The sequence below is a fragment of the Octopus bimaculoides genome, chromosome 14 (assembly GCF_046866305.1).
Source record: "Octopus bimaculoides isolate indiv1 chromosome 14, ASM4686630v1, whole genome shotgun sequence".
NCBI classification, from domain to species: domain Eukaryota; kingdom Metazoa; phylum Mollusca; class Cephalopoda; order Octopoda; family Octopodidae; genus Octopus; species Octopus bimaculoides.
Window position 1 is genome coordinate 57,813,932 of NC_142941.1, and position 12,500 is coordinate 57,826,431.

Here is a 12,500-nt window from a genome sequence, read left to right on the forward strand (position 1 = left end):
TCAAATCACTCACAAGGCAGTGGTTCTACCTAGGGTTATAGGAGAAGGCACTCACTGAAAGTGCCATGTTTTGGGACTGAAACCCCTAGATTAGTCAATCTGTATCCCACATGTTGACTGCATTGATTACATTAAGCTCAACCAGACAGACACTGAGTCTTCGCATCTCTAACGCATGTTAAACTCAAATCTGTTACACACACACACACACATAAATATATATTCTTTCAAACCATCAGAGGCTTTCCTCAAGTAGGTGATAGCTTCTGTTACCTAGGTGACCTGTCTCAGCTGATAGCTGTACCAAGCAAGTCGTTATTAACCAGCATTGCATTGGCTTCTTGTCAGAAAAGCAGAAAGACTGCTGTCTTTTGTACATTAGTGACATACACACACACACACACACACATACACACACACACGTGTGTGTGTATGTGTGTGTGCATGTGTGTGTGTGTATGTGTGTGTACATTGCGTGTACAAATAGATGTATGGCTGCTACTCTTATGTTTAAAGCAGTTCTCTTATATTCACACACACACATACATACATATATATATATATATATATATATATATATATATATATATACACACACACATATATACATGGATATATATTTATATATGTGTGTGTATGCATATTCATATCATTATCAGCATCATTTAACATCTGTTCACCATGATCGTATGATTTCTAGATACCCTTCTTAACACCAATATCTATCCATCTTTTTATCTATCTATCCATCTATCTAGCTACCTCTATGCGCATATGTCTGTGTGAGTAAACACATACATCCATGTATACACACACATACACACACACACACACGAAAGAACTTTGGTCTTTGCTTCACAAGTCTCTACCACATCCATCAAGATACCTCTTTGTTTCCCTCTCCAAGACCTAAATCACTGCTCTGCTACCCTTCCAAACCCTAACTGGACCAAGCACAACAAAGTCACAACAACCCACCCTCTACCAAAGTCCTTATCACTCCACATGCCAGACACAGTCCCCAAAGCCCTTCATAATTACAGCACTTGTGTGTCTACGCCCGTTGTATATTACTTTTCCAAGTTCACCATTAACCCAAGATTCAGAACATTCTTTCAGTTTCTTTTCTCAAGTCAGACAATACCATAAGACTAAGACGAAAGCGGCTAGCTGGCAGAAACGTAAGGATGCCGGGCGAAATGCTTAGCGATATTTCATCTGCCGCTACGTTCTGAGTTCAAATTCTGCCGAGGTCGACTTTACCTTTCATCCTTTCCGGTTCAATTAAATAAGTACCAGGAGCATGCCCTTGCTTACCCCCAACATCAGTTTCTAGACATGAGTGGTCCCGAGACTTAGGCCTCAACCATGATTTTTAAGAAACGTGGTGGAAAAAACGATATATTAAAATATGTCTGCCCTATTACTCATTTTGAGTGTGCTTCTGTTCAGATTCATGAGCAACTAACTGATAAGATATATAGTTATCTGCCAAACCAGATTGGAGCCTGGTGTAGCCTTCGGGTTCCACCAGTCCTCAGTCAAATCGTCCAACCCATGCTAGCATGGAAAGTGGACGTTAAACGATGATGATGATGATGATGATGATATAGGGTTGGTGACAGGAAGAGCATTTGGCTGTAGAAAGCTTCTCAACAAGTCTCTACTCTAACTTATGTCAGCATGGAAAAAAAACACAGACAAATGAGATATAATGTAGATATGTACATGAATATAGAGTCATATATTCACTCCGTATAGACATATGTACACATACACACGCAAATGTACCCACCACTCACACCGTTTCTATTCTAGCAAATCCTTCCAATTTTCCTCAAATCAGATATAATTTGTAAGAACTAGTTGCACAAACTGAAGAAGAAAAAAAAATCTCTTCAGCCGGAATAAATTTATATATATAAAAAAAGAAAAAAAAACTTTCTTTCCTGTAGATTTGTTTTGTATATTTAAAAAAATGTTCACTCTGCCTATCTATCTATCTATCTATCTATCTATCTATCTATATCTATCTGCCTATCTTTTCTATCTCAAAACAAGCTGTCTCAGCTGATAGCAATACCAAGTCATTATCAACCAGCATTGCTTGGGCTTCCAGCCAAGAAAGCAGGCAGACTGCTACTATCTTTTCTACATTAGTGACACATAAGCACATGCACACACACACACACACACACACACACACACATACTCATATACTGACATATCCACACACACACACACACATTTATATATATATATTCCCTGCTTGTTATATCGCCTTCACCCAATTAACAAAACCCATTTGTGACAGCAGTCATGTCACCTAGATACACTACTAACATACATACATACATACGTACATACATACATACACACACACATATATATACCTAATACAATGAGCAATAAGAAGCAAGATTTCTTGTTCCACTCCCTCCATGTTTCCATCCAGCTGAGCATCAATCATGTAGCACTCTCAGTCAAGCAAAAGTGAATCGCATGTGGTGAAGTGTAACAATTTACATGTATCACACACTCTCTCTCTCTCTCTCTCTCTCTCTCTCTCTCTCTCTCTCTCTCTCTCTCTCTCTCTTTCTCTCCTCAAGGGCCAGTTTGCAGTTGAATGCCCACCAACCATAGAAGTAGTTACAGCTGAGGGGTGGGCAAGTTACACCCAATCAGAGCTCAACAGTTGGTGGGACAGTGGTGGGTGCGGTGGGAGGTGTATCTCTGGCAGATCAGTCAGCCAGCATGGAAAGTTCTCTCATATGCTGGTTATGACGTTACTATTGTGATGGTTTATCCCCAAATCAAAGGTGAACCATTCATGATCATCATCATCACTGTTGATCCACAGGACTGCATCGTGCTCCATGTCAGATTTGGCATGGGTCTTCATGGGCAGACGCCCTTCCTAATATGCCAACCTCTTTTACTGTAAGACAATTTTGTTTTAATTTTTTTATTTCTTATTTCTTTACTGCCCACAAGTGGCTACACACAGAGGGGACAAACAAGGACAGACAAACGGATTAAGCCGATTACATCGACCCCAATGTGTAACTGGTACTTATTTAATCGACCCTGAAAGGATGAAAGGCAAAGTCAACCTCGGTGGAATTTGAACTCAGAATGTAGCAGCAGACAAAATAACTGCTTAGCATTTCGCCCGGCGTGCTAACGTTTCTGCCAGCTCACCGCCTTTTGGTTTAATTTCTGTGTATAGTTAATCTAAGAATGCACAATCAAGTATGTTCTTCAGTGCCATCAGGATGCTAGGGCATGATGCGGAGGGCACAGGATGCAACCATCTGGACACTGGTGCCTCATAGAGGAAGAATGGTGGCAGGGTCAGGTGGAAGGTGGCTTTGATAAAGCAACAGAAACATCCAGAAATTGAAAGAGGGACCATTAGAATTTCATGTCTCCCTCAAAAACAGGCACTAGGTCCCAAAATGAAACTATACAAGATCTTACTACAGTTAGAGGAAAGAACCAAAACCTGAACACTTCTGGCACCTGTTTGGGTGAGTGGGTGGGTGTTTGACCTCAGCAGGATTCGAACTCAGAGGGATGAAGGGCAAAGAGGTCCCTTGTAAGAATCAAGCTCGGACCATAAAGAGCAGTGTGAAATACTGCAAGGCATTTTGTCCAATGTTCCAAAGATTTGGCCAACTTGCTGCTTTTCTGTAACAGTTTCTGATTTAAGGCACAAGGCCAGTAAATTCAAAGGGAGAAGACATTAATCAACACCATTGAGGGCCCCAACACTTGACTGGTACTTTATTTCATTGAGTACCATCAGTTGAACACTGGGTACTCTATCAGTGTTTTAAATGAATCCAGAAAGATTTCAATGATGTACAGGAAAGTATGTCAACAAATGTCACAAGTTATTTTCAGATAATAACAGTGACAGAGTGATAATAGCAGAGCAAGACTTACCGATTCTTCTCTAATTCGTTGTGAGTTGACCTACAACATAGTAAAAAGAGAAAAACTGAATGAGTGACAAGACAAATAATTAAAAATTTTTTTTTTAAATAAGCAAAAAAAATGAAGACAAATAATTTCCTTCTCTAATTTGCAATATTTACCATTTTTTCTTTTGCTGGTGATATTATTGTTATCATTTCATCATTATTATTATTATTATTATTATTATTATTATTATTATTATTATTATTATTATTATTATTATTACTACTGCTACTACTACTGTATGTTGCTTACATCATTTCAAGAATAATGGATTTTTTTTTCTTCTACAAACCATAACTGAAGGAAAAAAAATTTTTTTATTTATTTTTGGATAACGATCAAAAAGGAACCTCCAAGAGTGCAATGGATGCTAGCTCATACCTGCAGAGACATGAAGTCTATGAGTTTTATAACATAATTACCCCTCCCTCTCCCATCCCACTTTGATTACATCCAATTCAAGCCAAAGTGAAAACAAACACAAGCTACACGGAGAGGAAACAAAAGAAAATTTATGAACAAAAAAAAAAAAAATAACAAATTCAATTCCACAGCAAAACTCTATCTTTCTCTCTCTCACATACACACCCACATACACATTCACATACACATTTTGCTAAATGAAGAAAACATGTCATTTTTTTTAATGAGCAAAAGTATTGTCTTAGTAGTGTCTTCACAAGTGTTGCAAGCACCAAAGAAGCACTAAACATGTTACCTATCAAAGAAAAGAACAAAGCAGAGCTGTATGACTCAGGATAGGGATATTGCTGCCTTACCTGAGCTCTCTTCAGCTAATTGCAAGCACTAAGAAAAGTCACACATTTCTGTATAGCCAAAAACCTTGTGCCCCTAGAAGCAACAACTAAGGTAGACCTGGTCAATATGTGGAGTGATATATTCTACATTGGTTCATATGGGGATTATGTAAATGTACGAAGGTGAAGTAGAAACAGGCAGGCAGAGTTAGTGAGTTATATTCCCACAATATATGGGGCAATTCAACTCAAGGGTCACAGTGAAGTATGTTGGCAATGACATTCACCTTTAGATCGTTATTGCCTCTGCAGCCCAATTTGAGCAGGTGGGGAGAACTGGAATAACTAAAAACAGCAGGAAGGAAGTTGGGTGGGGGTCTTTACGAGTATTTAAATCCTAATGTCCTACTAATACTACAGAGACATCCCAAAGATGCATTCTGTTGTGGCTTTAAGAATAAGACTGATGGTGCAGAGCAGAAAGCATAGCCAGTACACAATATGGTCCTGAATTGGACAATATGGTCCTGAATTCCCTGTACAGAAGACAAAGATGGGAAGGTCATGGCTGGAATGCCCTTGATCGTAGGCCTGCTAGAACAGCAACAACAACTACTACAACACTATCGCCACCACATTATCAATGTACATTACTCTACACAACCACCTCACCACTGCCACCATCAGCAGCAGTAGCAGCAGCAGCACCACCACCACCACCACATCAACAATATCCTTAGCACCAGCATGTCTCCCACCATCACCACCACTACACTACCATCACTACAATCACCACACCAACACCACCACCACAACAACCAAGATTGCTAGCGCAACCACTACCATCACTAATATGATCCTCACCACCACCACCACCGCCACCAACAACAACAACAACAGCAACACAAAAAACACGACAAATCAAGCATTTAAAAATGACTTTTACTATAGTAACCAATGTTACTTTAATATTCAAGTTAGAACTTGTACTAAACACACACACACACACACACACACGCACACACACACACACACGCACACACACACAAGTATAGACAAATATACAAAGCTATATCAAAGCACACATTAATTCAGGCATTAACACACACTAACACACACGCATTCCACATTCATATGCATCCAGAGGATGACACACGCACATTCATGCATGACACACACACACACACACACACAAACATAAACAATAAAATGTTTAGAAGTGAAAGGATAAAAGAAAACGAATGAGAGCAGAAAACGAATAAAAGCCAACGAAGCCAACAGCAACAACAAACAAACAACAACAACAGCCAAACAATTTTAAAAAATCGAAACAAATCTATTGATTTCGAGAGATACAAGGCAACACATTTGTGGAGGGAGTGGTATAGTCAATTATATTAACACCAATGCATCGCCGGTACTTACTTCATTGACTTTTGAAGGATGAAGAGGACACATTGATCTTAACGGGATTCAAGATCAGAAAGGAAAGACTCTTTTTCTTTCTTTTATTTTTTTTTTTTATTACTTGTTTCAGTCATTTGACTGTGGCCATGCTGGAGCACCGCCTTTAGTCGAGCAAATCAACCCCAGGACTTATTCTTTGTAAGCCTAGTACTTATTTTATCAGTCTCTTTTGCCGAACCGCTAGGTTACAGGGACGTAAACACACCAGCATCGGTTGTCAAGCGATGTTGGGGGGACAAACACAGACATACACACACACACACACACACACACACACACACATATATATATATATATATATATATATATATATATATATATGTATATATATATATATATATATATATATATATATATATATATATATATATATACATATATACGACGGGCTTCTTTCAGTTTCTGTCTACCAAATCCACTCACAAGGCTTTGGTCGGCCCGAGGCTATAGTAGAAGTCTGGCTTGTCAGCTCCTGCCAAACCATCCAACCCATGCCAGCATGGAAAACGGTTGTGAAATGATGATGATGTGAGGGGCTTTCAGTTTCCATCTACCAAATCCATTCACAAGCCTTTGGGTTGGCCTGGGGCTATAGTAGAAAACACTTGCTCAAGGTGTCACACAGTGGGATTGAACACCGATAATATACAAGGGGGTAAACAACAGGGCTTCTTACCACAAAGCCACACCTGCACCTATAAAACAAAAGTAGACCTCCAAACAAAATTAAATACCAGCATGTCCCAGGTATAAACCAGCACCCACCTACCCTTACCAGAAGACACTTATTTGTTATCTCCTGAGTAGTCAATCTGTTATGTCCATGACCCAGATAGGTTCTGTAGATTAAGCAGTTTGATATGCTGACTGGGAGCAGAGGGGGAGGGTGGGGGCATTATAAAAGGACAAAAATACAAAAAAAAAGAAAAAAAAAGATTGTCACTACTGTGAACACATCTAGAAATTTTTAGACCCAACAAGGAAACTGATATGTTGTGGCTTGATTATCGCTAGAAACAGAAGCCAAAACCTCCCTCCTGTCACACTTTTACGACCTTAAAACAGTAAATAAGTGATTACATATAAATAGACACACACACACTCTCTCTCTCTCTCTCTCTCTCACACACACAAACATCATTATTTTTTTTACCTTTTATATTTTATTTGTTTCAGTCATTTGAAATGTGTGTGTGTGTGTGTGTGTGTGTGTGTGTGTGTGTGTGTGTGTGTGTGTGTATGTGTGAGTGGTGGAGGTATGTATGTATATATATATATATATATATATATATATATATATATATATACATATATATGCCGGAGTTTTAATGGTGGCAGCTGATGAAGGGGATGTTTCTATGTGGCCTGCTTGTTTGTTGCACCTTGTTTACCATTTTGTCCTTGTTCTTTTGCCACGTCATGTACCCAGTTATGTATCTATATGTACATGTAGATGAACGTATATACATACATGTACATATATATGCATATACTCATATATATATATATATATATATATATATATATATATATATATATATATATATATATATATATATATATATATATATATATTTATATATATATATATCTTCAAATCACACCCCGCCATTTACTTAAGAAGGACATACTACAGAAAATGACCCTGGTCTTGGACTCCTTGCACAGAAGCAAGACCAGTTAGCCAAGGCTATAATTCTTGATTCTGATCATAGGTCTGCTCAGCTAGGCCTGACCTAGGGCTAATCATCAACAACAACAACAACAGCAAGCAGTATTATTCTTAATCAGCTGATTCTTCACATGCTTTCTCCAGTCAGAGAAGAAAAAAAAAAAAAAGACTTTTACCTGAGTCATATGACTTGAGTGCAATTATTTTTTCTTTTGTTTTTTTTTTTTAGTTTCTTTCTTACCTGCAGCTCCTCCCCTAACATACACCCACTTCTCCCCCACCTCAACCCCCCCAGATCTTTCCCACCTCCCCCATCAACACCTGGGAAATTTTATTTATTTATTTATTATTCTTGTGTTCTTTCTGCTTTAAGGTCTAAATATTATGATTATTTTTTTCTTCCATTCTTTGCTATATCACATTATTCCACAATTCACCCTGCCACTACCACCACTACCACCACCACACCACCACGACCACCCCCACCTTCCCCTCCTCTGCTCCACAGCCTGTGTCCACTCCACATCCATCTGTCAGTATTTTTGGATTTTTTATTGCATTTATTTTTGGGGGAGGGAGGTGGGTGGGTATGGGATGGCAGGGGTAGGAGAGAATACTGAATCTACCTCTCCCCACACACACCACCACCACCACCACCACCATAGCCACAGCCACTGCCTTCAATAATAACAAACTGTATTTGGGGGTCATTACTAGGTGACATTCTACATAATCTATTTAGATTTTCTCAAACAAAATTTATTTGGCCACCATCACCACCACCACCTCAACAACAACTACTACTACTACTACTACTACTACTGCTGCTGCTGCTGCTACTGCTATTCTTGCCACAGCTGTTGTGGTTGTTGTTGCTGTGATAACCATTTTCACTGCTACTAGAGAGCTACTGTTGTTGCTTACAGCCTTTTGTCTTTGTGAACACCACTAAAACAACCGCCACCACCACCTCTACTACTACTACTACTACTACTACTACTACTACTACTGCTACTACTATCAGACCATGTGCAAGGACAAGGGAAAGCAGTCACTAATATATACCAGCTGAATTTGTGCTTGTTTAAATACTAAGAGTTTATATATATATTTATATATATATATATATATATATATATATATATATATATACACACACACACACACACACATATATATATACTGTGGCACTCTGTCGGTCACGACGACGAGGGTTCCAGTTGATCCAATCAACAGAACAGCCTGCTCGTGAAATTAACGTGCAAGTGGCTGAGCACTCCACAGACACGTGCACCCTTAATGTAGTTCTCGGGGGAGATTCAGCATGAGACAGAGTGTGACAAGGCTGGCCCCTTTGAATTACAGGTACAACAGAAACAGGAAGAAAGAGTGAGAGAAAGCTGTGGTGAAAGAGTAAAGCAAGGTTCGCCACCAGCCCCTGCCAGAACCTCACGGAGCTTTAAGTGTTTTCGCTCAATATACACTCACAACACCTGGTCTGGGAATCGAAACCCCGATCCTACGACCGCAAGTCTGCTGCCCTAACCACTGAGCCATTGCGCCTCCATCACCACCACATTATCAATGTACACCACTATACACTATTACCTTACTACCACCACCACCACTGCCACCACCACCACTACATCAACAATAAAAAAAAATGCACTGGGGCTGATTTCATTGACTTAAAACCTATCAAAGCTATGTTGCCCCGATATGGCTGCAGTCCAATGATTGAAACAAATAAAGCTTAAAAGAGATCTTACCCCTTTTTACCCTTACCCCTTTTTTCATCTTTAAACTCATTGTTTGTTTACATCAGATGTCTTGGATACGAAACGTAACCAAAACAAGTGCTGGCTATAATTTGTATAGAATATTCATAGAGATAACCTTAACATTTTGAAGTTGTACTTTCCTTCTAATAAGTGGAAGAGGCATTCTAGCCATCTCATAGCATGCAACACTGTTCAATTTTAACTTCAGGTTTGTTCCATGAGGAGTCAAAAACTCTCACAGCACACCTGTGACCTACCTGGTCACTGCAATGCAACTTCGTGTCAGAGAGCAAGGTCACAGACGTGTGTTGAAAATTTGGATATCACATGAATTCGCTCTGTGCATTATTAAACAGCGAGGAATAGCTCTTCTATGGTATAATTGCTATCATTTATTACTATCATCTTCATCTAACATCCATTAGTTCTGTGCCAGCATGGGTTAATTGATTAAATAGATTGTCACAGTCCAAATTATGCACACACACACAGACACACACACACACTGAGATACAGAGAGGCAGCGAGCTGGCAGAAACGTTAGCACACTGGGCGAAATGCTTAGCCGTATTTCGTCTGCCGGTACGTTCTGAATTCAAATTCCGCCGAGGTCGACTTTGCCTTTCATCTTTTCGGGGTCGATTAAATAAGTACCAGTTACGCACTGGGGTCGATATAATCGACTTAATCCGTGTTTGTCTGTCCTTGTTTGTCCCCTCTGTGTGTAGCCCCTTGTGGGCAGTAAAGAAATGACACACTGAGCTACAGATAAAAACCATGCAAGTATGGAGTTGGACTGGGTATAGGCTGCAAAACGAGGCTGATGCTGTTCAAGACATTGGTCCGACCAATATTACAGTACGGATGTGAAAACTGGAAAGTGAAACAAAAATGGAAGAAAATGAAGAAAATGGAAAGCTTCTCCTTCATATTCTCAAGGAGGATACTCAACATCAAGTGGCTGCAAAGAGTCCGAAATGACACAATTGAGACAACAACAGATATCAACAGGATCAACAGTTGGATACGTCGTCAGACAAGATCGAGAGAGCGACTGTATGGTGGAACTGAAGTGGCAGGCCGAGTGGGAAAGAGCAGCAGGGTGCCCTAAAGCCACATAGTGAAGGACCCATTGAGAAGGAAAGGAGACGAGAAGGGTGGAGAGGCTGGAACGAGACCAGAACAGTGGAAGAAAATAACTGGTTGGAGAGATCATGTTGTGGCCCTATGTGCCTCATACCACAGAGAGGACTAGCTAGAAAGTGTCGGAAAAAAGGGAAAATAGGAAAGATTCTCACAAAGCAGACAGTTTATATTTCAAGCACAAAGGCCCTTCCTCAGAAGAAAAACAGGCTGGGAAATGTCTAGTTATACAGGGTCCGTTAACCCATTCAAATCCCACAGTGTTATGCTATCAACAGCAGTTACTGTGGCCCGCTGGCTGCATGCAACCCTCGACATGTTGTTGTGTGGCTCTCGACGGGTTTCTAGGTTACCAATTTCATTCTAAGACAAATAAACTTTCATGCTGAGACAAATAAAATTAAGAAAAACTGCAAAAAAATTCAGTGCAAAGTGGGCAAGTAATATTTCATGCATAAGTGTTTTATCATGCGGCCCTCTCCCACTTGGAATTGGTACGATGCGGCCCCCCGCCCAGTTGGCGAAAAGTTGCCTATCCCTAATCTAAACAATACTGTTAGTCTGGTGTGCCAACAGAAAGATTATGAAGTATTTTGCCTGACTTGACAATCCCTCACTATATATATAATACGTGATCTTTTTTTTTATTACCCACAAGGGGCCAACACAGAGGCCCACAGAGGCCAACACTATACATATAGTGTGCGTGTTTGCATCACCTTATCATGACAGTTGTGAGTGTCACTGACAACCAAGAAGTGTCATTTATTTCCAATCTTCTGTGAGAGAGAGCATTGTTGGCCATAGAGAAATATTACCTAGCTTGGAAACAGATAAAGATTGGCAGCAGGAAGAGCACCTGGCCATAGGAAAAAAAAATCTGCCTCAAAAAAACTCTGTCTGACCCATGCAAGCATAGAAAAAGTGAACATTATTTAATCATTTATATTTCTAATTCTTACTCTTTAGTAGTGTATAATGTGTGTGTTTAGATTGCTAATAAGATGACTCTATCAAAAGGCAGCAAGCTGGCAGAATTGTTACTGTGGTAGAAAAATGCTTAGCAGCATTTTCTCCAACTTTGTGTTTTGAGTTCAAATTCCGCCAAGGTTGACTTCACCTTTTATCCTTTTGGGGTTAATGAAATAAGTACCAGTCGAATACTGGGGTCGATGTAGTTGACTTGCACCGTCTCACACAATTACTGCCTTGTGCCAAAATTTGAATCCAATATAATGACTCCATTGCATTAACCATACAACTATGACAGATGCAGAACCACAGGATATCGGATCAGATCTCCTTGTGGCCAAGACTGGAAAAGGGAGATTATAGGAAACAATAACAAGGATAAGACGAGGATGATAAGATTGGAAAAGGGGGATTGCAGGAGTGGTTGAAAGGGAGAAGGAAACAGAGTCCTGAAATGGAAGGAAGAGAGAAAGGAAGATGGAAAGAAATTAAGAAAAGGTGTCTAATCTATTCGGCTTAATTAAGTGTAATTATACTGTCAGAACCATCTCAAGAACTGTCACAGGAACCCAGTGGTCAGTGAGACCTAGGATAGTGGACAACATTGGGATATACAGCTTGTGAATCATCTTAAGATACTACAAGAGAGGGGGGGACATGGGAGTCATAGAGGGACAGAGGGGAAGGAATAAGAGAGAGGCAGGAAGAAAGATGAAGGAAGGA

At 39.8% G+C, this 12,500-nt stretch overlaps 1 protein-coding gene across 1 annotated transcript in view; it reads right to left on the bottom strand.

Annotated features, from left to right (window-relative positions):
* LOC106869115 (max dimerization protein 1-like) overlaps positions 1-12,500 on the bottom strand; it is a 161,968-nt gene that overhangs the window by 93,087 nt on the left and 56,381 nt on the right. The window contains exon 3 of the mRNA XM_089363043.1: positions 3,949-3,978. Coding sequence (XP_089219169.1) covers positions 3,949-3,978 — 30 coding nt within the window. The remainder of the gene's footprint in view (positions 1-3,948; positions 3,979-12,500) is intronic.